Genomic DNA, 23,304 nt, shown 5'->3' with positions numbered 1-23,304 from the left:
AGGTGAGAGTTGGGAATATGTATTGGGTGTCATGAAGGTGTGCAGTAGGGTATCCACACGTATGAATCTAATTTTAAATTTCGTCATACAGTACCGGAGAAGAGGTTTGTCAGTTTGACGGCAAGTGAACGTGCACTGTTTGCAGCACATGAGATCCATTCAAAGCAACTCGCCGATGTAGCGCGTGTAACCACTTCATTCAAGAGAAATAATTGTAATTATTTTTTAAAAATGTTTTCTAAAGAATTTATTTATTTAGTTGCCAATTCCAGTAGCCATGTCATTTTTAATCATAATTATCATCGGAATATTTGGAGTATTTATTTTTCTGCTGTGTTTATAGGTTTTGGGTTTTTGAACACTTATTATAAAGTTGTTGTTCTATACTTGTATTGCAATATAGGCTCCATAGATTCCTTTTAAATTTTCAATTCTGTACTTGTTATTCTTGCTGAACATGATCATATATCATCATCAAGTGGGGAATGGGGATGGGTTCCTAAAGTAAACTACCACTCTGAATATGATAGCTAAGTGGTGAGTTTTTATGGAATTAAATTATATCAACTTCTAAAGTTATGAGTTCGATTCGCATTCGAAGTAATATATTTATGGTCGTACGTTGGGTTTTGACCCAATTTATTATGTTGTGTGAGAAACTTCTGTGCATGTTGGCTTGATAACCCAAATTTAGTCTCATATTAGATGTTAAAATGATAAATTTGTATGGAGTGATATTCAATTAATTAATTTTTGCTGAAGTACACTACTTATGTATTCCAATAAAAATGAAGTATAGTTCAATTACACACGTATTCTTACAAATGTTATTTTATTGATTTGAGGGAGTAGTGAGAATAACAGGGGGGGGGAGTGTTTGATGTTTTGCTGTTGTTCTTTCAAGTTTTGAAACAGAATTGCAGCTACTTTCTCCACTCACTCCTTTTTTGTCCACTTCTGTAAAGACAAACCCTTAAAAAAAAGAACCAAAACATCAAGAAACAAACACAGAGAGAGAGAGAGAGAGAGAGAGAGAGAGTGGGTTTACTCTCCCAAGGTTGCTGACTTGCTGCAGGTCTTTGCTCTGTCACCAAAAGAAGCTTGTGGTTCTGTAAGTTCAAAATAGAGAGAGTAGAGAGAAGCACCAACACCATTAAAGCAGACCTTTGATAAGCTGTCCTTCAATTCATCATCTAAGAGCGCCCTAGCGACGAGAGAGAGAGAGAGAGAGAGAGAGAGTCATCATCACCTCTTCCTTCTCTCTTTCAAAGCTTCAAAATCATTATACTAAAATAATAAGCCCAAACCCATTATAATTATTGTTTCTTTTAATAAAAGTCCACAACTTTCACTTCTTTGCTCTACTTTCTTTCATCATTTTCCTTCCCCACTCAGCCACTCTCTTTCTTTCTCAACAAAGTGAAGTTCTTTTTTTTTTTTTTGTTTTGTTGCTTCCATGGATTCCTACGAGGCAACAAGGAAGGTTTTCTCTAGGATCCAGAGTTTAGACCCAGAAAATGTCTCCAAAATCATAGGTTACCTTCTCTTACAAGACCATGGAGAGAAGGAAATGATAAGATTGGCCTTTGGACCTGAGGCTCTTGTGCACAATCTCATCTTCAAAGCCAAAACTGACTTGGGTCTCTCACTCTCCTCTTCTCCAACCACACCCATCTCTAGACCCAATAGTAACCCCCTCTCCAGATCATCATCATCAATCACCATGAGCAATGGCTCAAGCTTTGAAATTACTAACAACAACCCATCTTCTCCTTCTAATAATCCTTGGCCTCCCTCTGTTTTCTCCTCGGATCTTAACAACCCCATGAGTCCCAGCTCCAATTCTTCGCGTTCTTATGCAAGTATGGTCAGTGGAAATTGTAACACGGTCTCTGGATCTTTTTCTTCCTCTGTTTCCTCGTTCTACAACAATGGGAGTGACCTAATTGACGAGTACCAGCTTGAAGACCAGCTTTCTTACCTTACTGATTCGAAAGCAGATGAGGTGTTTGATCCAAGACTTGAACTATCAGTGAATAGTCCAACTGGTTACAACGACACCCACCTGCACAGGCGAAGCTATTCTGTTCCTGGTGTCTGTTTCGGCTCCGAAGATGCGAGCTCCGGATTCGGATGGAAGCCATGCTTGTACTTCGCTAAAGGATTTTGCAAAAACGGTAGTAGTTGTCGGTTTCTCCATGGAGATTCCACCGATGGTACTGCCATTGTTGGTTCACCAAGTAAGCTTAGTGAATTTGAGCAGTGTCAGGAGCTACTTAAATCAAAGTCTGCTTTAGCTCAGCAGCAGCATCAGAAGTTAGCTGCAGCTTCACAGTTCATGAGTGGAACTTCATTTCCTTATAACAAGTGCATGAATTTTTTCCTTCAACAACAACAAAGTGACTCTCCAAGGTATGCATATATATATATATATGCATATATATATATATATATATATATATATATACTTATTTTGAAGTAGTCGAGTTCATGCCCAGAAGTTCCTGCTTTGAATGAATATTTGTGGTTGTCACAGATCACCAGCAGCTGCTGCATTAATGATGGGGGATGACCTTCACAAGTTTGGCCGATGCCGGCTGGAGAGGAACGGATTTCCGGCGATGGGGTTTGGAGATGCAATGAACAACCCAGGTTCTAGGCAGATTTACTTGACATTTCCTGCTGATAGTACATTCAGAGAAGAAGATGTTTCAAATTACTTCAGGTAATTGATTAATTCTTAGTTCTGAGTTTTGAAATTGATGGTTTTGTTACTTAGAAGATTGTTAATTTCTTTGTCGGTCTTGAAGCATTTATGGACCAGTTCAAGACGTGAGGATTCCTTATCAGCAGAAGAGGATGTTTGGGTTTGTTACATTTGTGTATTCAGAGACTGTGAGGATAATATTGGCCAAAGGGAACCCACATTTTGTCTGTGATTCCAGGGTGCTTGTTAAACCTTACAAGGAGAAAGGGAAAGTGCAGGAAAAGTATAGGCCTTTTACCCATTTAATAATTCCACATTGTTCTTTGCCTTGTATCCTTCTTATTGCAGCAATGTTAATCCTTGTTTTAACCCTACAATTTCAGGAAGCAACAGCACTTTGATAGGGGAGACTATTCAGCATGTCCAAGTCCGTCCGCGCTTGATTCCAAAGACCCATTTGATCTCCACCTTGGTAAGGAAACCCAGGAAGGATTTTTCTTTAAAATGTTGATTTCAAGTATGAGTACTCTTTGGGTGAAACTGTATTTGTGGTTTAGGACCAAGAATGTTTTACAATACCCAAGAGATGTTGCTGAGGAGGAAACTGGAGGAACATGACTTGCAGCAAGCAATTGAGCTGCAAGGGAGAAGACTCATGAACTTGCAACTCATGGACCTCAAGAATCAACGTGATTACCAATTCCGCCATGGTTTATCCACTAGCTCTCCCATACCCTCACCAACTCTCAGCCGCACACCCAATGGCCAAGCCCCCAACTTTTCACTTTTTGGCATTGATCAGAAAATCCCAGAAGGTTAACTGTTAACAATCAATCTTTGACACTTAATATTGAAATGGGTGTTTTCATAGCGTGTGATGTTTATGAAGCATTAATGTTGGATAACTTTGACTGCTTTGTTGCAGAAAATAGCAGTAGCCCAGTTGCTATTGTAACTCAAACTGATGTTGCAGAAGCTCAGCAGGCAATGAATTCAGCTTGCAGCCTCAAAAATGGCAATGGCACTGGCAATAATAGTAATGGAGAAGACAACAAATCTAACATTGAAGATGGTGATCTCCATGAGAGGTATAAAACTTCATTTTCATAATCATAGAAAGGTTACCCATTATAGCAAACACCAATTTATACTCAGATTCCCTTTAATTACTGCTCTGGGTAGATTATCTTCTTTGTCGTTTAACATTATTGCGTTGGGCTCTTTTTCATGCTCTAATAATTTTCTATTTTGATACGAGAAGCCTAGAGCACATTCTCCCTGATAACCTCTTTGCTTCTCCCAAGAAATCAACCAGTGATCACCTCACTGTCTTCTCCACTGCTACAATATTAGAGGTGGATCAGAATAATACAGCTGCAGTTTCAGCTTCTAACAGTAACTCTTGTTTACTCTCACAAACCAATATGGCTCCTCTTAGGTCATGTTTCCTTCAAATTCCCAGGTAATGTCATACATTCTTTTGATCTTTGTTTCCTCAAAGAAAAGGAAAAAAAAAGAAAAAAAAGAAAAGAAGTTAATCATGAACCCCTTTTTACCTGTACAGGTTTTCGTCTGATTCTGGAAACATTGGCATGTAGTTAGTAAAAGATGAGCACTTGCCTTTGTTAAGGTAAGATAAATTCAATATTTTTCTAGATTGAAATCCTGCAGGTGCATGCGATTTTAGCTTTTTGAGTCAAATGAGTTGCTGCGTTAAGATGTGGGGTTTGTTTTCTGTTCATGGTGGCAGGGAAACATTTAACTCTGGACAAAAGTCAGCTTAGCTGTATAGCTCAAAAAACTATACTTCTCTCACTACAAAGAGAGAGATTATCAGTAGACAAGATATCGGCAAGATCACCATCATCATCATCAACACATAATCTACTTACAATCAATACATAATATTGCATACATAAAAAGGACAGATGAACTGATTTATGAGAGTGGGGTTTCTAATCTCTATGTAGCTGTGTGTCTGTGAATGCTGGACCACACACAGCAATTGCAGAACAATCAAACAAAGAAGGCTAGTAAATCTCTTTATCCTCTAAATGTAATTTTACTTGTTTTCTCTTTCTTTGTTTACTGATAAAGAAATGAACTTTTCTATGAATTAGAACTAGATCTCTATGTCACTATTTGTACAGAAGTAGAGCCAATGAGTTTATAAAGTTACTGTAAGCCACAGGAGCACAACTCCTATCCTGATATGGAGACCCAGAAAGGAAAAGTTAGTAGAGCTGTGCCTTCTATCACTTTTTATGTTTTTTTTTTTACTGGGTATTATTATTAGACAATTTCAGTATCTGTCAGCCATTAGATTATGTTTACAGCAGTATCACAGAAAAAGTTGGAAAAAAAAACATAAAATAGATAAAGAGAATGGGTAAAGAAAATGTTGTTCTTTTCTCTCATGTGAGTAAAGGTTACTTTAAGGGGACTCTTTTGTCTCATTTTGTGGGTTCTTTTAGGTGGATGTGAATGGGCAAGGTCCACTGTCACATGGGTTCTGACAATCTCTGTGAAGGGTATCTGGGTACCACTCACTCCTTTCCCTTTCATTCTGAATTAAATAAATAATTTCTTTAAATATTTCATGTGGCTCATGGTAGGGATGCAAACTAGAAGTTCAACTTTTAGAAACAGTTTCTCCATATAAAAATGTGAGTGGTAAGAGTAAATTATTAGTAGTTATGTTTTCATTTTTTATAAACAATTTCTCCATATAAATATATATAGTATGTGGGTAAGATCTGCGGTATCTTATATGCTATGTCTAGAAATAGTCTCTCCATATAAATATAAATGTGGGTAAGTTTAACCATTATGTCTACTTAATAGATGTTGAGGAACTATCTTTGTCTACTTAATAGATGAATCATGAAAAACCAACCTAATAGTAGCTGTACAGAAGCTTAGCTTGGCTTGAATTGATTGAATTTTAAATACAAGCCAGCCACTTAGTAAATGTGGATGGGGGGATTGCAAAGTCCCTCAATGTTATTGTCGGTTTTATAATCATCATATGGGCCATGTCCAACTTATTGCCATGCGCACATATTCCATAATTGGGAGATTATTTATTTTGTTGTTCACTTTGTTATTTTTAGGGGATCATGGTTTTGTTAATGGTTTGCCCAACATGTAGACATATATATATATATATATATATATATATATATGCACCAAACTAGTACCAGCCACCCTGAGTTCTCTCTCGTTTGGTGGATAAGTAAGTAGACATGTATGGTTCTCTACCACCACTAATTAGGTTAGCATGTCTATATCATCTAACCCTTGGGTGATAACCTAATATTGAATCTCTTTGGAACCAAACTGTATAGACTCGAAATGTCTTGAGTTCGATTCTCAATATAATGATATCCTTGTGGTCAAACTCTGAATTTTGGTCACACTCTGTCATCAGATGGAAAAACGTGGGTGCCTTGCCACTCGAGTTTAACCTCATATCATATGTCCAAAAGGTAAATTTGTATGCTATCATTATGTACTTGGGTACCAAAAAATGTCGCGATCATCCACACTTAGAAATAATGACCTTTTTGGTGTCTCCAATTGGGTTCATCTGTCATTAAGCTACACAAATTGTTATGTCAATTTGGGAGTACCATGTCTTAATCGTAACATTATCTGTCGATCACTAAAGGGGGACCCTTTAGATATTGCTTTAATGTTCTCCCCAATCATGAAAAACAACCCTACATCAACATCTCGATCCGTAATTTCAGCCAATTGAGTTAATAAATTATTTTGGTATATAGATTGAGCCACCTTTCGCATTATAAATTTATCATGTACCAAGCCCATATTGTTGGCCCAAACTAGAATCGGTCAGCAAAATCGTCCAACGGTGGAGATGCTGCTCACACATGAAGTTTGATGTGCGTTATTCACACGCTAAGATCTTGGCAATAAGAGATGGAGAAGGTCTTTATCTATTAAAAACCATAAAATCCTGAAAAGATTACATCAGACGATACAACGAGGAGCACGTGCTCTATTCTGAAGCTAAAAAAGCAGGTGAAGTGAATCATCACCATCACATGTTCACCGTAAGACTGTCACAGTATCTTAAACGACATTAAAAAAAAAAAATTTGAAATACAAGAAATATGTTTTACATTAAAATTAAAATTTTAGTCTACATATTTCTCATTCAGTTGATTGTCAATCAAACCATCTCTCATTTGTGATATTAATAAATCTTAGATAATTATTAATAATAACTTTTTTACAATATTTATTTGACAAATACGTGTACGTAGCTTTTAAAATAAATAACATTATATAATGAATAACTTTAAGCTGAATGTTAAGAAATGGGCAGTGTGAAATGTTGCTTGCTTTTATGCAATCTTTAGTTTCCTATCATAAAATTTAAAATAATAGTGAATCTTTTAACAAAATATGACAGGATTTATTGGTAAAAGGGATTATTAGTAATTTCGAATGTGGTATTTAAATTCCCTCTGAACTATGTAAACTAAGAAAAAAATATATTAGATACACAAGTAATTCATGAAAATTGATTTATGGTAAAGTCTAGGCCACATCAGGAAAAAAAGAAAAATTATTCTCCACATCATAAATCCACTTGGGAATTGTGAGGAGATTATTTTGTGGACTTCAATTTGCATAGGACAAAAAATTTACAATCAATAATTTATTGATAGGGCCACAATAACCTGTGAACAATTGCGAAAACGCGACGGCTTAAAAGAATGAATTCTGACTCTAAGCCAAGTCTTGGACTCGTTCTTAGTCCACAGAAGTACAAATAATTGTTGAGTTGGATTCAGGTCTTGTACCAAAATTGACCACAACAAATATATATATATATATATATATATATATCATATACATTATATAAAACCTGAATACTGAAATGCTTTTAGAGACTCCACGTCAGCTTCTGCATGCAACAAACAGTTGCCAAATTTGAATAAAATTAAATTTAGGACTAACGTATTTGCTTAAAATTTAATAGAATTAAATTGAATTAAAGGCTGAAGTAATGGTTATTTGCTTTATACACGCAATCCCACTTTCCCCTCTCCCACGTTAGTGAATTTCATGCTTCGCCCATGATTGTTAAAAGGACGATTCAAGAGATCGATTCTGATGGGAAAAAGGTGCAGATCCAGTACACAGGTCTGTGTGTTTGTTTTAATAATTGATACTGATATAGATTACTTCTTGCAGGCAGCAACCAAGATCATGATGAAGAAGAGAAAAAAGAAAGAAAGGATGATATGGAGGTACATGGATCACTTTGCTATAGAATTATTATCTTTACATTATTGCTACGTGATCTAGAGGATAACACATCGGAAGCAGTGGATTTGGTCTAACTGCTGCCCTTCAGAAGGGTCCGGTACTGTCCAATGAAATGGTCTTGGATGGCCCCTTTGGTGAGAAGAATGTGGAATTTTATCTTGTAGGTTTTAATTTTGTTAACTTTTAGACTATGAATTTGCATTTAATGCAGGTGCGCTAGATTTGATACTGCGTTGAAGGTTATCTTTTCCTGGTATATGAATTCATTGAGAATGGTAACTTAAGCGAACATTTGTGCGGCTCAGGTTAGATTTGGGTCATCATTGTTAGATTTTTAGAGCAAGTTTGAATAATGATGATGATATTGTTTTACCGTGTCCCAGGTAGGAAGCCACTGCCGTGGTCTACTAGGGTGCACTTGATTCAGTAAGAGGTCTTGAATATATGCAGGAGCATACTGCCCAGACCCATTTATATTCGTCGAGGCATTAAATTTGCAAATATATTGATATACCAGAATTTCCATGCAAAGCTAGCAGTAACATCTTCATTGCCTTAGCACCTATTTGAAGCCTTTTTGAACTGTTGTGGACTGAATTATTTGTGTTATAGGTTATTGTTTCAAAGTTCAAAATATTGTTGGTTTTATATGATGTTAAGTTCCCAATTAGACTTGAAGTTATAATCATAAATTTTATAGTGTAGGGTTGACTAATTTTACCAGAAGAATGAAAGCACTTTTACAATCTTCAAAGATGTCAGTTAGTTTTTTGATTGGCATATCTGTTTGTAGTTTTAATTGTTGAAAATAGGATTAAAAATATTGCTTGTGCTGCAGACTTGCCGTTCAACTTTTTTTATATGTGACAGCTCATTTGATCCTTTGAACCACTTAAAACAAACACGAATTGGTAGAGTGGAAGCAATTGCTTTAATGGATCTGCAATGCTTATTAGGTTTTATTATTTGTAAGCATGGTGTAGGTAAACACAAGTCAATAAAATTAATCATGATAATATAGATTTTCCGGGAAATTAACATCTACACTACGTACCTGCTCGCAGACCTTAAATGTCTTGGAATTTTAAAGTTGAAATTATTGACTCATTGTTGCATTTTAATGTGGCAAGTGGTGATATGTCTTCACATCCTCCCCTTTATTTCTAGATTTATGAACAATGTGTTTGCAATTGGAGGATAGACTCAAGGGATCAAAACATATTGGGACAACTTGCTTTTTAAAGGAATTGAAAGCCTGGCAGTGCTGAGACATTTGCATCATATTACCATATACAATGTGGAGGGTCATGAAAAGTTAGTTTTGAAGATAATCGAAGAACCTTGAATGATAATACTAGACATGAATTATTAAAGTTTTTTGTGAATTGTGAATGTTAGGAGATACAAGTTTTGTCTGATGTTATGCCATTGAGGAGTTATCTCCATGCCCTTCCTTATAAGTTAGCAAAATTCATTGTCATATATATTAATATGATGCAAATGTCCGGTATCAATGTTTGTTTAGAACCTTTAACCCTACTTGGGTTTTCAGTGAAAAAATGGCAGAGCCTTCCTGTTAACTCATGCGAATATGCCATGAATATCATGATGAGGCCTAAGAAAGACAGACATCTCTTGATTGGACTTCACACCATTGCTGATATATATATTGTGTTGATTGTCGTGAAGTGTTGGGCTGAAAGTATGAAAGAGCTTATGAGACATCACAAAAGTACATGTAAGGTTCATTTTTGAGAAGGCGAAGATTGTTAAGGAGAACTGATAGCATATTGTTGTAATTCTATCATCATATATATGTCCTTCAGTCCTTCAATGTACATAAAATTTTCCAATAGCAGAAAATTCCCCAGCAATTGAAAATATGTTAATTTTCTCAAAGTTCTTTTTTTTGAATCTTTCAATTTAACGACTAATTATTCATAACAATACACCTCCGAAGTGTTAACGTTGTATGCTTTTCCTATTTACTCTTTTTAAAAAGCATGTTAATTGTGTTAAACACTTATATGGATATGGACTTTTGGGTTGATTAATATAAGATAGTAAAGTTCGTGATATGGATTATGTGAAGCGTGGGTATGCAATGACAACATCTTTCAATATTCCAACGATAACATGCATCGGTTTTAAAATACTTTCTTAATTGCTCAACGGTAACAATTATTCAAACCATCAATATAAAATGAATAAAAATGTAGTCTAAAAAACAGTGAATTGTAATTGCATATGCTTTGATCCACACCCTAAATTACTTCAAATTTATGGATGGAAATTGAAAAATACACCACATTTAATTTGCAATATAATTAAAAAGTACAATTGCATGCCGCGCAAAGCGTGGGCGTGACCCCTAGTTTATATGATTTGTATATTATATGACATGTTTTAAAGGGGTGGGAATTGATTATTGATTGTTGGAAGTTGCTTGTAATTAGTGAGAGTGTATTGAATAAAATATTTGTCATGCATTACCAAATGAGCGTCAACCATGGTCAAGCTTGATTCATTCACTAAATAAATGGGATTCAATAATGGTCTAGCTTGAGAGTAGCCTTGAGCCCTTGATCTCTAAATATATAGAAGATTATGAATATCCTCTTCTAGTAATCAAATATTGGGTTTTATTATCTTTCTTTATTGGCCGATAAGATACGAGCCTAATCCCATCCCCTCTTAACCTAATCTCCAAACTTGACATGTCATGGGATTTGATACCATTAATATTGGCGACAGTTTTGCTTACATTTGCAATTAGGGCTTCTTCGGTCGAAGGGGGTCTACTTGTTTTTCTTAAGAAATATATATATATATATATTATATTTCTTACGAGGGATGTCAATACTCGATATATAACGGGCAGTGTTCATCTCATATAGTGCTATTTTTAAGTGTTTGACATGTTGTAGTTTACCTCAACGAAAGTGGATCTGAATCTACTAGTAGACTTTTAGATGGAGTGCGATAGAGGGGCGGAAGATACATAGAGAGGAACCCATAAAATAGAAGAGAGAGAAACTTCACTTCACTCTCAGTCCCGCTTGTTCACTTCAAAACCCTACTAAAAATCACTTATTGGCTTTTCTTTCTTCTTCTTCGTGTCCAGAAGCGAAAAGGAACCGTCCATGGATCCTTATGAAGCAACGAATGTTTTGTTTTCCAAAGTCAAGAACATAGACCCAGAACATGCCTCCAAAATCATGGGTTTTTTTCTGATACAAGACCTCGAAGAAAAGGATTTGATACGCTTGGCGTTTGGCCCTGAAACCATCCTGCGCACCATGATTCTCAAGGCCAAATCCCAGTTGGGACTTCCATCGAAAACCTTCTCTACACCCACTTCACCGTCTCCGTTGAACCCCATTTCGAGACCCAACAGCCACAACCCGTTCTCACAATCTTCGCCTCGAGTTGCGAACACTAATGGATTTCCCACTTCTCCGTCCTCGAATTCTTGGTCGCTTGGGTCACCAAACAACGGCAATAGTGGTAACACTTTTAGCCCCAAAGCAAGTCCCTTTCTTTCTTATGATAACATCCGTGCTGCTGTGCAACACAGAAATGTTGTTGGCGAGGGGGGAGATAGTGGAAATAGCAGTGATTTCATTGATGAGCTCCAACTGAACGAGTATCTTTCCTTCCTTAACGAATCTTCTTCGTCGATGAATGATGAATTTGTTGATCCAAGGGTTCAGGGGGGTGGTTATGCCATGAATAATGGGGACACCCATTTGCATAGAAGGAGTTTCTCTGCGAGTGACGCATGTATTGGGACTGAAGAGGCCGGATTTGGTGTTGGGTATAAACCTTGCATGTACTTTGCCAGAGGATTTTGCAAGAATGGTGACAATTGCAAATTTATGCATAGTGGTTTTGGTGATATGCTTGATGGTAATGGTGGTGGTGGTGTTGGTTCGCCTAGCAAACTGGAGAATCTTTATCTTCAGCAGCACCATGAGCAGATGATGAAATTGAGGGCTGCCCAGCAGCATAGATTAGCTGCACAATTTGCTACTGGCGGCATATCACCATTGGCTTTCAACAAGGGCTTGAGGTTTCTCTTGCAACAACAAAATGACTCCCCAAGGTACACCCTATTCGATACATTTAGCCTTTGTTTCACTACCATTAGTTTTCTAGTGTGTATAATTATTTTTCATTTAGGTCGGTTATGTTGTTGGAGTTTTGTTCTTGGCCCGCTTATGTGAATTATAATATTAATTTTTCCCGATATCAAACATCTGGTATCTGTTGTGAAAGTCTTAGCTTGGAGTTTGTTTTGTTGGAAGTTTGAATTTTGGTTTGTTTTTGTGTTAATTTGGGAAAATTTTATGCCTGGTAGATTGGGGGCAGCTGATCTGGTGATGGATGAAGAATTTCACAAGTTTGGCCGTTGCCATGCTGAAAGAAATGATTTCTTAGCAATGAGTTTGGCAGAAAAGGCAAACTCAGCTTCCAGACAGATATACTTGACATTCCCAGCTGACAGCACTTTTCGAGATGAAGATGTTTCAAATTATTTCAGGTGAGTTACCAAAGTTCTAAAGTATATTTATTCACTTGAGTAGTTGAGTGTGGATAGTATTTGTGAGTTCCTCATTATTGAGAAAGGCTTAGTTCAAATTACTGCAATAAGAATTGAGTAGTGAATTATGATTTATAATGTTGGACTGTTGGAGATACTACTAAAACTTTGCAGCATGTAATGACCTCAAATTTAGGGACGAAGAGAAGTAAAATTGCTTTTTGAATGCAGAGACAAGTAGATTTACAGGCATGCATTTTCCACAACTATTTTTGAGAGTTGTAATATAAGAATTCGGCAGCTTTTATGCCACCAATTTTCTTTTTAGGTTTCTGTGGTTTGAGGGCCCTCTACTGCTTCTAAGTTTTTTCTTCCCCCTTTCCTCGGTAGACTACTGATATTCATAGGCCTGTAAGTCAGGCCTGTAAGTCTCAGTGTCTGACTGTTTCAAACAATTATCTGTACCATTGTTTTTTCAATGTATGTCTTCTTGAACACAAGGTTGTGACATGCTCTGTGAAAGTTGTAAGATTGATGTTTGTTGCTTTCATTCAAAGAAAACAAATCTGTTTTCGTTGATGGATTTTTTTTGTAGAATATTGGGATTGCCTTTCATCTCAATGAGTGGACAATTAACTTTTACCTTTGGCTACTTGCCTGACATGATTGATTCTAACCACGAACACTTTCCAACTATTTTCTATTGGTACCCATAGTTGAAAGTCTGACCTTGTAGGACATGTTGCAACAGCATTGGTGAAGTATTTATATATTTGTTCACTTAGAATTAGTGCTGCAGTTTATCTATTTTAGCTTGCTCTCAGTTGACTAAAGCACCCGCATCTGTGGTATTTTTAAATATGTTTGCTGGTGGTTCTTCATATTTTTCACAATGACTGAGTTTCTACCACAAGTAGCATGCTTCAGGAGTTCACTTGAAGCTCCTGTTTTTCCACAGTTGATCTTTGGTTGTCAACTCTGCTGCTTTGGTTCAGTCTTTGCAAAGATAATAACTATCCATAGGGATCCTATCTTCTCAGTGAATGTTGACATCTGCTTGCATGCCAATTCTATGGTGAATTGAATCCTTTGACCACTAAACAAGTTGTCATGAAAAAATAGGCAGCAGTTATATACGGCTGTAGTTTGCTTCATTTTATTGGTTAGTGATGGATGAGTGCTACATTTATGTATATGAAGATCCAAGGCTTACACAATATAGAAGCAAACTGAAAGGTTATCTAGGATTGGAGATTTTAGGTGTGGCGATTTGACATGTCCTAGTTTTGATATCTTCATTTTAAGATCACAATGGTTTTGTACTGCTTTTATTGCCTCTGAAGTATGCAATTCCGTGAAATTGTCATATTTATACACAAAACATGAGAAGCAGTGCCTTGCCCTCAAGTGAGTATTGTCTATGTTTTATTTATTATTTAGAGAATAGAGATTGAAAGCAGGGTTATCATGTGCTCTGACAATGATCACGCTGTTCTCAAACATGTGTTTCAAAGGGTAACTAGATTTACTTTCTTATCATTTTAAAGATTTCTCTGATGTCTCATGTCGTTTCTTAAGTTTTTTAGTATTGAAGTTCAATTTCTAAAGTTTATTTTATTCACACTTTCTGTATTTTTTGAAGCAATTTTGGTTCAGTACAAGATGTCAGGATTCCATACCAGCAGAAGCGAATGTTTGGCTTTGTTACCTTTCTTCACCCAGAGACTGTGAAGCTCATATTGGCCAGAGGGAATCCTCATTTTATCTGTGATTCACGTGTCCTTGTCAAACCCTACAAGGAAAAGGGGAAAGTCCCGGACAAGTATGGCTCTCTTTTGTTTTTTGTTTCGGCTTATCTGTTGTTGATTTTTACGTGATGTAAATTCGCAGGAGGCAACAACATCTACAACAACGGTTGGAAAGGGGGAGTATTTCCCCCTGTTCAAATCTTCCTGTGGTTGATTCTGCAGAGCTATATGACCAACACCTTGGTAAGTGAACAAGAAAACTTTTCATTACATGTTTAGGTGGTTTTGAGAATGATGATGGCAGAGCAACGAAGTTCGTGAATTAGCTCTATAATAAGATCCAATATTCTGTTTTCCTCTTTTTCACCCAAGATAAATTTTCTGCTTATAGAACCTTTCCATCCACCTACAGGAGCAAGAATGTACTATAATGCACAGGAGATGATGATGAGAAGGAAGTTAGAGGAACAGGCTGAATTCCAGCGAGCCATTGAACTTCAAGGGAGAAGGTTGATGAATCTTCACCTTCCAGACTTGAAGTGTGATTTGATTCGTAATCACCAGCGTAGTCTATCTGTTGGTGCTCCGGTTTCATTACCCACTCATACAGAGATCAACAAAACAGTCAATTTTCCTTCTGATGGCATGAATAATGAAGTCACAAAAGGTTAGAAATCATTGGAAGTCTTTTAGATTACCTTGTGGTCTCTGGTATGTATTTACCGAGACAGTTTTCTATAGGTAATTTTTTTTTCGTTCTTTTGTCATGGGGGGAGCAGCAGGTACTGTTCAGAAGGAGGTGGATATCGGTAGCATTGGCAACAACGGTGGTGGTGATGGCAAGGAGGAGAATTCAAACCATGAAGGGTGTGCTCGGTGTGAATGGTATGGAACAAGATTGACAGAAACAGTTGTGCTTTTCCTGGTTTAGCTATTGAAATAATATGGTTCTTATTTAAATTCTTTTGGATTTTACTTCAGCACTTTTTTCCCCTCTTTCACCATTTCTGGTTCTCTTTTTGGTGTTTTTTTTTCCTCCCCTTAATTATTTGTTTAACTATATATTCATTTCTTGTTTCGTATAGCCATGACCACAGCATGGATCATGGTCTCCCTAATACCCCTTTTGCATCTCCCTCAAAATCAACTGACTCTGCTGGGAATCAGCATGCTGACTTTGCCACTGCTTTGACACATGCCAATGAAAGCACCAATCATTCAGTCACTTTGTCTTCAACTGAGAATAACCTTTCAGTAGCCACCACTTGTACTGTCGATGTGGCTTCTCACTAATTAAAACTTTCCTAAATGCAAAGGTGATAAAACTGTTCTGTGTTCAATGTTCATTATAGGTGTCCCACTAATTTGAGGCATAAAAGGTGGCATCAATGCTGATTGATTTTTGTTTTCTGTCCCAGGTTTGGTTGCAGGCATAAAGCTTAGTGAATTGTAGTTAATAATGATAGCATTGCCACAGGATTTATTTGCTTAGGTGAGAGTGTTGTTTTCTATTACTTGAACACTTGTATAGATCTCCAGCTTTTGAGTTTCCAGTGAAAAAGTTTCTTTTCTGATATTGGGTTGTTATGCTTGTCTTGCAGGAGAGTAGTCTATGCAGGAAATAGAGAAGCTTATATATATATAAAAGGGGAGGAAAGTTTTCCAGATGTATAGCAAATCGTATACCAGCACTGAAGAGTAGATCTGTTCACAATATCTGAACAATATCACTACCATCATCGTCAATACAATACTACTGACAGCAAAGGGAGATTACATACTTAATGAACAGACCAAATGATTTATAAGTAGGGTTTTTCTTTTTGTTTTTTATTAGCTTATGTAGGTGTTCTGGACCACAGAGACCAAATCAGAAGCAAGGAATCACAATCTTTACTATGTTTTTCCTTTATAAATTCTCTTATATATAGATATGTGTGTGTGTGTGTGTGTGTGTGTGTGTGTGTGTGTGTGTATACATAAGTCTTGATGGGTTAAAGCCTCCAAGTTGTGAGTTTTGAGCACCTAGAATTAAAATTGTAAAGATTTAAGGAAAAGATTGTGTAGCCTGAATGTGAGTAGGCCAAGATGGTTGCTAAAATAGAAAATATCAGCGGTCCATTCTTTGCTGAAATGGTAATGATACATATGCTCAACACGCACGCTTTGTGTGTGCGTCTGTGTCTATGTATGTATGCATATATAAATGTATGTGACTTTGGGTTTGGGTGTACTCTTTTGTCTCATTTTTGTGTTGATTAGGTCCCCATGTGATGTGAAGGAAGGATCACATGGGTGCTGACGGTATGTAAAGTTGGTATGACTATGAGGGCATAAATCTTCTCTCTGTCAGCTTATTGAAAAGTTTTGTTTTTCTGAATCTGTTTGATTTATTATTACTGCTGGAGTACCATGTGCTACTACTGCACTACCATGTTTTGCTTGCAATTGCTTCTGTCCTGTTCTACACAACCTCTGTCCAGCTCTTAAGTAGAACAGAACTTACAACAGTCTTGTCATAAGAAGAAGCTACTGGAGTTGCTAACAGAGCTCGATTTTACTAGTTTCGGGTTTGTCCAGTGAAGTCAATTTGAATTTGAAGCTTGTTCTTACGAAGAGTCTTGATGAGGGTGAGGATCGAACTGGTTCCAGTTATAAATTGCTAAAATTAGATTCAACTAGTCTCAGCTTGCTTTTGACAGTCATTTGCAACTATGTTGGACTTGCATGATTGGTTGGCCATTCCTTTTTAGGTGAGGTATTTTTCAATGAAAGTAGGTTGATATTGGATTTTGTTTTCTTGTCAGAGAAATATGAATGGACCCCCATTGGCATTGTTGACTGCTTGACATCAATGGGGTTTTTTTTGGTAGCATTGACTCCTGTCTTTATGTTGTCGTGACGTTAACTTCTCACTTTAAAAGTTTAAATTATGAGACTATTAGGCCTTCGATTCCAGTCCTAGTTTTAACCGTTTTACAGTGAAGAAACAATTCTCCGGTCACCTCCAACTCCAAGCTCCCCCGTACGGCCGCACGTTACGGAGACGTCGAAACTTGTCTCTATTTGCATGTGAAAGAAACGAAATGTCGATTTTCGCCCTCCAACGGCAGTGGGTCCCCCACGTGACTTCACCAATATTCCATTCGCCTTGTTCGCCGCAGAATATTCCGCGCTGGCATCTACGTGGCGTTATATTCTATTTCAGGAGCTCCTAACACCACTGGATTTGCATCAAACGGTGCACGATCAAAGAAGTTATGCATGAAAAACACTACATGTTTTCTCCTTGTTCTTGAGTGCGTTCATATTGCTGCAGATTCGTCTCCGAGTTTTCCTCCTCATGTTCTTACACTTATTTATAGCATTAACTAACAATTTCACTGTCAACTTGTTCTCTGTCTTCGTTATTTGCAAAGTATAAACCAGGACTGAATTTCTATTCTTTTTTTTTTCCTCTTGATTTGTGAACAAATTGGGGAGAATTTCGCTACAGAAGAGGCAGAGTGAGAAAATTGTTATTGGGTATTGAATTGATGTTGGCAAGGTGATTGGAAACAATGGAGAGGGGGTATGCAGGGAGTTATCTGTACGAGGATGGAGTGGTGATGACCAGAGACTCAAAGCCAAGGCTCCGATGGACCGCTGATCTTCATGAGCGATTCGTGGATGCTGTAACCAAACTTGGTGGCCCTGATAGTGAGTACCTTTACCTTCCCCCTTCACTTTGTCAATCCAATTTTTCTTTTTTCGGCTCCGAATGATTTTTTTTTGAATTATGGGTTTTCTTTAAAACCTGAATTAGAAGGTCAAAGTTCATAAATTTTAGATACATTAACAGATGCAGATGTGTGTGCTTTGACACTGAAACATGAATTTGTACTGATTATATGGGGATCCATGAAAATTTCAAATTGATCAAGGAATGTTTGAGATTGCAAGTCAATTAGTTAGGAGAGAAGTTTTGATGATCTCTTCATTGCAGAAGCAACTCCAAAGTCCGTGTTGAGGTTGATGGGCTTGAAGGGGTTGACATTGTACCATTTAAAGAGTCATTTACAGGTATGTTTATCTGTATGGACTCCTAATGCTGCTCTCTGTTTCACAATTTTTTTTTTTGTTGAAAGAATGCAATTTAGTTTTTGGTTTGTAATGCTTAGAAATATAGGATGGGACAGCAGGCTCGGAAACAGAATGGTGGAGAACGAAACAACGAGAGTGGTGGTGAGTTCATTACTTGACAATTTGATTTAATGACATTCAAATTCTGAATTGGAACCATTGATGTTTGGGAATACCTCTTGTCTATGTTTGTTTTGTGAGCTTACTCCTATGTATGCTTATGGATTGTTTATTTATCTGATCTTTAAGGGGGCTTATATGTTCAGTTCAGCAATCAATCCTCTGGGACTAGTACCAGTTCATCAAGAGTGGATAGCAGAGAAGGGTATGTGACAGCATCATAAAACCTTACACATTCATCAAATCTGATTCTAATTCCACATAAACTATACGAGTTCATAATAATTTTCGCTAGCTGTCTGTCTACATAAGAAGTTCCGTAAATGGTCTGTATTGTATGTGTTAGTTCTTTTATACAGAATAAGGATCATGTTGTATCATCAAGAATACATGTTAAGAAGACAAACCTGAATCCATGTTTCCAAATCAGAGAAGGATGGAGTCTTCCACAGACAAATCACCTTATATTCTTGAAAACACAAAGAACTCTCACTCTTGAATGGGAGAAGAGGAGAAGACGCAAGTGGCATTTGTGATTTGGCTTGGGGACCACAACCCTTGACTTGACCTTTATATACTAATTTAGACTAGAATCCCATCAAACCCTAATCTAATTAGTATTAGGTTTCTACACATTATAGCCCATACCCAATAGATATCTCTAGAACCCAATTAATAGATCACTTATTCGGCCCTATAGAATTAGATAGCCCATAATACAGTTGTCATTTAATATGTAAACCCAACACAAGAAATTATTAAGAAAAAACCAACAGTATGCACTATGATCGGATCAAAACTTGAAAACTTTCAGCATCTTCTTTTGCTTAATTAATTGTAGCCGTGATTTCATTTCTTTTTTTAGCAGAACATTGCTTATGCACTATTTCAAATAATCTGCATAAGTTTTTTTCAACGGTACCAAGAGCTCACATTTGAGGGAATAGTTAACTTAGCCAAACAAACAAATAGTTTGCTGCTTACCTTAATTAGGATCTTCTTTTGGTTTCTGTTATGCAATTATGGACTTTATATTTTCGTTTTCTTTCTTGACACACTTGATCTTGTATTGAAACAGAGATATTCCAATTGCTGAAGCTCAGAAGTTCCAGATTGAAGTGCAAAACAGTTTACAAGAACAGCTTGAGGTGCATCTCTCCATGAGTAGTTTTACTATCGGTTTCTGCTGCATTCATAAATACCTTCTTGATTATTCCACGATTCAGCTTACATGCAGTACTTGAGAGGTATTGTCCGATATGGTCAATTGCACTTCATGATTTTGTGTCTAAAAGACACTGTCACACTGTGCATGGTCTACTCCAAATCTACCATATATTATATAGGATTATTGACCACATATTGGATAAACTGTTGATCAATTGTCACTGCATGAAGTTTGCACAAAGTTTTGTAGTTCAAGAGTTCATGGTCTTTTCTGGCAAGCGATGCATTATTCTGATAATCTGATATACACGTGCAGAAGAAACTACAAATGAGAATAGAAGCCCAGGGGAAGTACTTACAAACTATGCTGGAGAAAGCCCAGAATTGCTTCTCACTAAATGTGAGTTCCAATATGAATCTAGAAGCAGCAAAATCTCAATTGACGGACATCCATTTGGCTATATCGAGTCTTATGGAGAATATGAATGCAGAATCCTTGAATGGATCAAGGACCGCAGCTGCAAGGAACAGTCACTATAACAAGGCAAACAGTTCATCTTTTCAGTTTCACGGAGAAAGAGAGAGAAGAAGCCATAAACGTGAAGGTCGAAGAAGGTTTGATGCATTTTGACCTGAATACCAGTAATAGCTATGACTATGTTGATGCAAATGGATCTGAATTGGAACTCCCCATGCTTTCACATTGAAAATAAAATACCACCATTTGGAATATTCATTATATAGCCTCCATAGCTGCTCATACAGGCATACATGTATGCAAGTTTCACCTTTATACATTACATTTGAAAAGATCCATATTTAGGTCTTATTCAGATCAGAAATCGGGGATTTGAAGAGCTATAGAAGTTCCTTAAATGTTTGCCGATCAAATTTGCTTTCCTTCCTATAGATAGAGCTTCATGTATTCATCCATGCGAGTATATTCCACTTCTGGATAAAGCTCTGAAGCCTCTTCTCCTTCTTCTCCTATTTCAAAGTTTGTCAAACAACCATCATAGAATATGTGGTAAAAATGCCCCACTCCTACCTGGCTTGCATAGTCCATACCTGCAACATTGTTGCACCAAAAAAAAGAGGAAATTATTGTATCTGTATAATATTATCGAGCTGTTTAAGGAAACATATAGGCTTATGTTAAGTACCTTTCAAGGGAGCAAGGAAGTCTTGAGCAGAAATGCTGATCTTTTCTAGTTTCTTTCCACTAAGCTTCTCCCACATCTCTACCAACTGTTTTTGAGAGAGAATGTTTTCTGGTGGCCTCAGATACACTGTTTTGTTCAAAGTTCGAGGATCGTCGATCGTTTTGATCGCGTATGTCGCGACATCATCTTCATCCATGAAAACAGCTGCAGAAAACACAATTTAATCAAACACAGATTATGCTAATTTTAAGAGTGAAGATTGAATTCTACCTTTGGCATTGCCATCCCCATAGAGATATGCTTTGTGTTTTGGAGGCAAGAGAGTTCCAAGTTGAGAGAGGTTAGGCACAAAGTAACCTGCAAAGCAATTAGCAGAAACATATGTGAAAGGTATTTGGGCATCCTCAATTGCCTCTCTCACTCTCATCTTCTCATCAAATGTTACTCTTCCTGGTTCAAGTGCATCTCCCATTCGTGCTGGGTCCATGCCAAACTCTGATGGCAAGAAACGCTGAAGAACACAAACAGTGTATGTACATGTTATTACTGTCCTGGTTATAATTACAATATAAGACATTAGACAAATATTGTTATGGGTGTAAGTGGAATTTCCGAAGGAACAGTTGTTGAATTATTGACATAAAATGCTCAGAAAGTCTTGTTTGCTTGTTGACTTTTATCTAAATAAGAGGTGACATATTCGGATTCGGTCGGATATGTAGCCAGAAAGGTTGTCTAGCTTTCAAATATTTTTACTCTATCAAGGAATTATTTCTTCCACCACACTTCTCTCTCTTTTTGGCCATTGGAAATTGAAAAATCAATAAAGTGAATAACTACAAATACTGTTGCTTCAAAAAAATAGTTTCCCCAAATAAAGAGAGAAGACAAAGTTTAGTGGAGGGCCATAATCCTTTTTTTGGGTGATGTTTTAACTCAAAGCAACGCTAGACCAAGCTTATGGTACGCCATTTTGGTTGTTAGTAATAGCTCTTTGAATCGTTCATTTGAGAAAATTAAAACCGTATTATTGATACTTCCCAAAAATCGAAATTCTTGATCAAGGGAGGAATAATATCACTATTTTTTTTTCTCTCAATAAGATGCCAAAGTGGATGATTGACTCGTTCCATCCTAAATGTAATTATGGAAAATATTTTAATGAGATGGATTCCTATTTTTCAATGATATTCCATGATCAAGACAATTGACCGAATCCTGTGAAATCATTTCATATGAGTTTGATTGATATTTTATATTTTCTTTCAATAAACAAACCGATCGACTTTGATTCTTGAACAATCCACATCACTTCTACTTCTATTGTAACAAAATTTTTGATAGGCACAACAAAACTTACTTGAAATAGCTAGTATATATATTAGACGCGAGTACCTTAACATTGCCCGCTTCTTTGATGGCATCAACAAGCTTGAGCTGCATCAAAATGTTGTGAGTCCTGAAATGCACACCTGACATGGTGCATATGACTACATCAACCTTTCTAACAGCATCCACAAGGCTTTGATGATCCGAAAACGAGCCCTCGATCAGGCGAGCTCCTTGCTTCTTCAACGACATCAGAATCTGAAGCTTGTCCATGTCGAGGCCGATCTCGGGGCGTTGAAGAACATATGTAGTATGTCCCTGAGCAATACTTGCCATCACAAGTCTCTTGCCTATGTAACCGGTACCTCCCACAACAAGGACCTTGCTTTTGGCCATTGCATGCACCTATTGATATCAAACTAGATTTTCTCCTGTGTTTGTTGTGCTTCGGGTATAGGAGTAAGACTTGTATATATAATAGGGAATTGGTGAATATAAAAGCAACAGAAGATTTTTCTCTTGTTGTACAAATTACTCTATATATTAAACTAATAAAGAAAAAAAAAAAGTTTGACAAGAATGTCAGTGGTAGGTTGACGCCGTGTTAGGTAGCTAGGTAATGCCTTAATTTTAACAGAATAGGGTTTAAGTAATAGAATGGTAGATATGATTATTCAGTCCTTTTTTCTTTTCATAAAAAAGAAAATTAGAACACGTACACTTTAAAACGTAGAATTTGACAATAACGTGCGTTAATTTCAAAGTTGTTTAAATATGAATCTTAAGAGAGAATATTATATTCAAGATGATTGGAGTTGGTGGCCAAGCATGATGGTGAAAAATATATTTTTGCCTAAAGTTTGAGGAGATAGTGGTCGTGTGGAATTAGTTATTCAATTCGGCTTGCAATTGTATTAAAATATTAACAGGATAATGAATCCAAATACGCTCGATCGGTTCATGCAAATATTGAAGAAAGGTATCGGTGGGCCGGTGGGCCGGTGGGCCGGTGGCTCGATGCGGTCGGGTGGGGTGTAAACCTTCTACTATACCAATCGATATAGTGCATCTTTTAAAGATGAACAATTATGAGTTTTGACTTAT

At 36.9% G+C, this 23,304-nt stretch overlaps 3 protein-coding genes and 1 pseudogene across 6 annotated transcripts; 3 read left to right on the top strand and 1 right to left on the bottom strand.

Annotated features, from left to right (window-relative positions):
• The first annotated feature begins 1,306 nt into the window (after nucleotides 1-1,306).
• On the top strand, nucleotides 1,307-4,949 carry LOC119997976 (zinc finger CCCH domain-containing protein 22-like). The gene is made up of 9 exons (XM_038845223.1): nucleotides 1,307-2,412; nucleotides 2,537-2,725; nucleotides 2,811-2,990; nucleotides 3,091-3,179; nucleotides 3,265-3,522; nucleotides 3,633-3,795; nucleotides 3,969-4,169; nucleotides 4,272-4,337; nucleotides 4,458-4,949. The coding sequence occupies exons 1-8, from the start codon at nucleotides 1,457-1,459 to the stop codon at nucleotides 4,303-4,305; spliced, it is 2,070 nt and encodes a 689-aa protein (XP_038701151.1). The 5' UTR covers nucleotides 1,307-1,456; the 3' UTR covers nucleotides 4,306-4,337; nucleotides 4,458-4,949.
• Nucleotides 4,950-10,914: 5,965 nt separating this feature from the next.
• On the top strand, nucleotides 10,915-16,268 carry LOC119995994 (zinc finger CCCH domain-containing protein 55-like). 4 transcript variants are annotated; one of them, XM_038842480.1, is made up of 9 exons: nucleotides 10,918-12,113; nucleotides 12,369-12,551; nucleotides 14,194-14,373; nucleotides 14,442-14,542; nucleotides 14,712-14,966; nucleotides 15,082-15,184; nucleotides 15,385-15,615; nucleotides 15,718-15,791; nucleotides 15,901-16,268. In XM_038842480.1, exons 1-7 carry the CDS (start codon nucleotides 11,152-11,154, stop codon nucleotides 15,590-15,592), a joined length of 1,992 nt encoding a protein of 663 aa, XP_038698408.1. In that variant the 5' UTR covers nucleotides 10,918-11,151; the 3' UTR covers nucleotides 15,593-15,615; nucleotides 15,718-15,791; nucleotides 15,901-16,268. The 4 variants fall into 4 exon arrangements, with proteins under 4 accessions (XP_038698410.1, XP_038698409.1, XP_038698408.1 ...); XM_038842479.1 differs by having other exon boundaries at nucleotides 10,919-12,113; nucleotides 15,079-15,184; XM_038842482.1 differs by lacking the exon at nucleotides 15,385-15,615 and having other exon boundaries at nucleotides 10,915-12,113.
• Nucleotides 16,269-17,545: 1,277 nt separating this feature from the next.
• LOC119997792 lies at nucleotides 17,546-20,495 on the top strand (annotated as a pseudogene).
• LOC119997790 (isoflavone reductase homolog) lies at nucleotides 20,419-22,670 on the bottom strand. The gene is made up of 4 exons (XM_038844978.1): nucleotides 22,267-22,670; nucleotides 21,142-21,382; nucleotides 20,872-21,075; nucleotides 20,419-20,776 (listed from the first exon to the last, which is right to left on the bottom strand). The coding sequence occupies exons 1-4, from the start codon at nucleotides 22,594-22,596 to the stop codon at nucleotides 20,613-20,615; spliced, it is 939 nt and encodes a 312-aa protein (XP_038700906.1). The 5' UTR covers nucleotides 22,597-22,670; the 3' UTR covers nucleotides 20,419-20,612.
• Nucleotides 22,671-23,304: the final 634 nt, after the last annotated feature.

The sequence above is a fragment of the Tripterygium wilfordii genome, chromosome 4, assembly GCF_013401445.1.
Source record: "Tripterygium wilfordii isolate XIE 37 chromosome 4, ASM1340144v1, whole genome shotgun sequence".
Classification (NCBI taxonomy): Eukaryota; Viridiplantae; Streptophyta; class Magnoliopsida; order Celastrales; family Celastraceae; genus Tripterygium; species Tripterygium wilfordii.
This window is presented reverse-complemented; position numbering and strand designations above follow the sequence as displayed.

What these genes read in the sequence shown, in the direction of transcription:
- LOC119995994 (XM_038842479.1), top strand. Translation starts at nt 11,152, where the DNA reads ATGGATCCTTATGAAGCAACGAATGTTTTGTTTTCCAAAGTCAAGAAC. An exon ending in CAACAAAATGACTCCCCAAG is followed by an intron (nt 12,114 to 12,368) that starts GTACACCCTATT and finishes TATGCCTGGTAG; the next exon opens with ATTGGGGGCAGCTGATCTGG. An exon ending in GGGTGTGCTCGGTGTGAATG is followed by an intron (nt 15,185 to 15,384) that starts GTATGGAACAAG and finishes TGTTTCGTATAG; the next exon opens with CCATGACCACAGCATGGATC.
- LOC119997976 (XM_038845223.1), top strand. Translation starts at nt 1,457, where the DNA reads ATGGATTCCTACGAGGCAACAAGGAAGGTTTTCTCTAGGATCCAGAGT. An exon ending in AAAGGGAAAGTGCAGGAAAA is followed by an intron (nt 2,991 to 3,090) that starts GTATAGGCCTTT and finishes CTACAATTTCAG; the next exon opens with GAAGCAACAGCACTTTGATA. An exon ending in CCCATTTGATCTCCACCTTG is followed by an intron (nt 3,180 to 3,264) that starts GTAAGGAAACCC and finishes TTTGTGGTTTAG; the next exon opens with GACCAAGAATGTTTTACAAT.
- LOC119997790 (XM_038844978.1), bottom strand. Translation starts at nt 22,596, where the DNA reads ATGGCCAAAAGCAAGGTCCTTGTTGTGGGAGGTACCGGTTACATAGGC. An exon ending in TGGGGATGGCAATGCCAAAG is followed by an intron (nt 21,076 to 21,141) that starts GTAGAATTCAAT and finishes TGTTTTCTGCAG; the next exon opens with CTGTTTTCATGGATGAAGAT. An exon ending in CTTCCTTGCTCCCTTGAAAG is followed by an intron (nt 20,777 to 20,871) that starts GTACTTAACATA and finishes ACAATGTTGCAG; the next exon opens with GTATGGACTATGCAAGCCAG.